The following is a 4,063-nucleotide window of genomic DNA, read 5'->3' as shown; positions in this document are numbered from 1 at the left end:
CTGGTACGCAGTGTTTTATCTGCAATGCCAACTTCCCCATGACTGTTCTTCGTATGCCAAAAAAACTCCTCGAGGAAATAGACAAGACGAGGCGCAAGTTTCTGTGGGCGCAGGAAGAGGAGCTGTCGGGAGGGAAGTGCAAAGTAAACTGGAACACAGTTTGTTCGCCGATCGAGAATGGAGGATTAGGGATTCAAGACCTACATCGCTTCGGCAGAGCTCTCCGTCTGAGATAGCTGTGGCTGTCCTGGGCGCAACCGGACAGACCATGGAGGGATTTCCCCACACCCTGCGATCAGGAAGACAAAAACCTTTTTGCCAGGACTACCAGGGTCGTCATTGGGGATGGGCAAACCGCAAAGTTCTGGACATGCAATTGGCTGGGCGGCGCTCCTCTTTGCAACTCTTTCCCTGCCCTGTACAGAATCTCAAGAAAGAAGACAAGGACGGTGGCGGAGGCACTTAGAAATGACCAGTGGATCAGAGATGTTCGGCATGAAAGCTGGGAAAATATAGTGACCGACGTAGTCTCTCTTGCAAGACTGATCAGAGATCAAGGGCAAGCTCTAGCAGAGCACCTGCAAGACAAGATCAGATGGACAGCGAGCGGCAATGGCATCTATTCCACCAGTGCGGCATATAAAACACAATTCACTGGCACCCCTCCCACACACATGAAGAACACAATCTGGAAGGCATGGGCCCCTGCCAAGATCAAAATTTTCTCGTGGCTACTCCACTTGGATCGGTTATGGTGCAACGATAGGCTACAGCGCCGCGGATGGCCAAACTCCTACTTCTGCCATTTCTGCAGAAGAAATCTAGAAACGTTAGTTCATCTTTTCTGGAATTGCTCTATCTCCAGAGAAGTGTGGGATGCAGTTGCATCTTGGAAAGGTTGCGCCTCCCTAGCCCCCCAGCAAAGGGAGCAAACATCCACACCCGCGGCGACCAAGCAAATCATGGCCCGCACAAGAAAAGAGGATAAGAAAGGGGTTCGAACCATGATCATGGCCACAACCTGGGAGCTATGGAACGCAAGGAACAACAACGTTTTCAGGTCGAAAGAAGCAGAGGCATCGAACATCACCAGGGCGATCAGGGAAAACTTAGAGCAATGGCGGCTCGCCGGAGCCAAGCACTAGAGACCCCGTTCGGGGATTTCGGCGCGAGATAAAACCTGAAGCCAAAGAACGGGGGTTTGGGGGAGGGGGGGTAAAACCACCCCCTCATGTCGTTTTTCTTCATCTTCTTTTCCGTTTTATCCTTTTGATCGCTTTGATCAAACCCTATATTCTTTCACCCCTCTGCTAAATCAATGCAAGCCAGCCGAGCTGGATCTTTCAAAAAAAACTTATCTCTCATCTTTTCTCTCCTCCAACTAGGCATAAATATTATGTGACATCTCTTATATCCCGCCTATGTCACTCTATTGTACTTGCTCTTAGGGCAGGTTGGGGTTACCCTTTTGCTCTTGGATTTATAAGCTGACCTTGATTACATGTTGCCCACCCATAGCCCCAGGCTGGAACAACGTCTAAGAGTGATAGTATAGATACAATGAACCAACCGGAACGGCGAGGGTTAGACGATTTGGCTTTATCCCCTCAAACCAGCCACACCGAATGTGTCCTACAAAAATAGGCTTCTATTTCTCCCTGTGCCCTCTGCGACATGTCCAATCAGATGCGTCATGTCACTTTGAATGTGACCATCATGTGAAAATTGCCCAATTGTTAAGTGTGGTTCTATTCAAAATGGTTTGCACTAAATCTGGCTTCAAGGTTGCCACTGAATTTGCTAGAAAAGTTAAGGTTCCAAGTGGACCTTTTTTAGGAAACTACGTCAGACGAAAACCATCCTGAACCAATTTTGATCCGGAAACAAATGGTGGTTTTGCTATTTTCAAGGTGACCGAGGAATGTCTATTTATTCTAAATCATCGCTACAGTTTTCCGTATGGTTTTCTTGTGAATATGTTTGTAAGAAAAAAATGTAGGGTTTCGGCAAGTTTGCCTCACCATTTGCAGCTCTATACATCAAATTTCCTTTTCTTCTTTTATGAAAATGCAATGCTCTTGTTGGTTCCTCGAAAAAAAGTTTTTTTTACTGAAAATGAAATGTACTCAGCTTTTTAATACGTACATCTTAGGTTCGTTCGTATTAGATAGATGGGTTGTGAGTAAGCCAGTATAACACTATAGCTAAGGCCGGATTGAAGCCAAATTATATCTTAAGCGCCACCGTTATTGCGACGAAAGTGTTTCAGTTATCTGGAATCTCATTTTAGTCCTCGCGTTTGTGTCGAGTGGCAACATGTTAAGTTATAAGGAAAGTGTAGCACGAGTCACATCAAATCAGCAGTTGACAACCTTCAACTTCACTGAAAAATCTATTGGAAGAACCACAATGAACACAAACAAATCAATGAATGTTGTAGCACACCGTTATGATGGATCTAACACTGTACAAAACTGTCATACACAAGACATCTATAAACGGTAGCTGTCTTCCAATATGTCCTTCCAGAAAGAGTCACCCTCGAGAGAGCACAGCCCGGGCAGCTCCATCATGGGCTCCAGCAAGCCGCCGAACTCCTGCGCCGGCGACCAGTCACCTGCGGGTGCAACATTATATGAAGCGGCAGTGTTGCAGAGCTGATCAGCCCGTTCAGCAGCTGCAAAGGTGCTCGTCCCCGGAGACGTATCATTGGTCAGCTGCTGCTGCACCACGTGCTGCTCTGCAAAATTGGAGGTGTTGCAGAGATAACCCGTCTGCAGGTAGTTCATCTGGTTCGGAACGATGCTGCTGCTTGAGTTCAGCAGTGTGTTTGCTGCAGCCAGGTTGGCTATGAGGCCGGTGGTGCTGTTGTTAGAGCCGATGGCCTGGAGCAGCTGCTGCAGAACCTGCGCCTGCATGAGGGCACCGGTGTCCAGGCCGCCGAGGCTCGCCGCCGCCGCCGCCCAGAGGAGCGCCTCGGGGAGGAGCGCGGCGGCGGCGCCATTGACGTCGTGGTTGGTCTGGTCGGGTGGCAGCTGCTGGTGCGTGACGGGGTCGACGCCCATGCGCAACAACTTCTTGCGGATGTGCGTGTTCCAGTAGTTCTTGATCTCGTTGTCCGTCCGGCCCTCCAGGTGCGTCGCGATCGTCGACCACCTAACGCCCAACAGAAATTTATCCATGTCAGTGTCAAACTCAAAGACTAAGAAGTACGTAGCAACTATGGCAAAAGGTCGAGCTGGAGGGAATTGACAGTCCATGCATGGGCATGGCGGCTAAGCTATGTGCGTGTGGAGTAGTTGGATTTGACGCGAACTACGTACTTGTTCCCGAGGCTGGCATGGAGGGTGATGATGAGGCGCTCCTCCTCCTCGGAGAAGTTGCCGCGCTTGATGTCGGAGCGGAGGTAGTTGTTCCACCGGAGGCGGCAGCTCTTGCCGCAGCGGTTCAGCCCGGCGGCCTTGGGAAGGCCGCGCCAGCTGCCGACGTTCCCGCCGCGCTTCTGGATGTGCTCCACCAGCGCTTTGTCCTCCTCCTCCGTCCACGGCCCTTTCTTCACGCCGGCGTCGTGGCAGCAGCACGGCGACCTCCCCATCAGATCGATTTCCTCGATACAAGCTCTGCTAGCTAGTCACCTAGGATCGACTACTGGTGGCTGTGATCGCTGTAGTGGCCAGAAGTCAGAACTCAGAAGCTATGTTCGTCTCTTCCCTTGGCAGGAGTATATATAGAGGAGTAGAGGAGACGGCGCCATTCGGTGGTCGTACCCCATGACAGTTTGACAGGGCACGCGCGAGAGGTGCTGCAGAAGCTGCGAATTTTCCCTCCATTCTTGTTCTGCCTTGGCCATTAGCATTGGGAGAGTTTGTGTATGTCCGATACCATAAACAATAGGCGTGTGTACGATGTAAGTCAAAGTGGGTGGTTGCTCCGGTGATCTGGCCACGTAAGACCAGATATATTCTGCATGCTGCAGTTCACATACATATGCTTCCTTTGTGGCATGTCGCAAGGCCGAATTCGGGATCTGGTTAAGCACGCGAGGTAGATCCTTAATTTTGGG

General features: G+C 50.3%; 1 protein-coding gene across 1 annotated transcript; it reads right to left on the bottom strand.

Moving 5' to 3' along the window:
* Positions 1 to 2,492: 2,492 nt before the first annotated feature.
* LOC123049963 (myb-related protein Zm38) lies at positions 2,493 to 3,679 on the bottom strand. The gene is made up of 2 exons (XM_044472815.1): positions 3,324 to 3,679; positions 2,493 to 3,156 (listed from the first exon to the last, which is right to left on the bottom strand). The coding sequence occupies exons 1-2, from the start codon at positions 3,593 to 3,595 to the stop codon at positions 2,493 to 2,495; spliced, it is 936 nt and encodes a 311-aa protein (XP_044328750.1). The 5' UTR covers positions 3,596 to 3,679.
* Positions 3,680 to 4,063: the final 384 nt, after the last annotated feature.

The sequence above is a fragment of the Triticum aestivum genome, chromosome 2D (genome assembly GCF_018294505.1).
Source record: "Triticum aestivum cultivar Chinese Spring chromosome 2D, IWGSC CS RefSeq v2.1, whole genome shotgun sequence".
In the NCBI taxonomy this organism is placed as follows: Eukaryota; Viridiplantae; Streptophyta; class Magnoliopsida; order Poales; family Poaceae; genus Triticum; species Triticum aestivum.
Note: the sequence above shows the minus strand (reverse complement) of the source record. Positions and strands in the feature narration are given on the sequence as shown.

Coding starts and splice junctions, on each gene's coding strand:
- LOC123049963 (XM_044472815.1), bottom strand. CDS start 3,595: ATGGGGAGGTCGCCGTGCTGCTGCCACGACGCCGGCGTGAAGAAAGGG. Junction 3,157..3,323: donor CATGCCAGCCTCGGGAACAA/GTACGTAGTTCG, acceptor GTTGGGCGTTAG/GTGGTCGACGATCGCGACGC.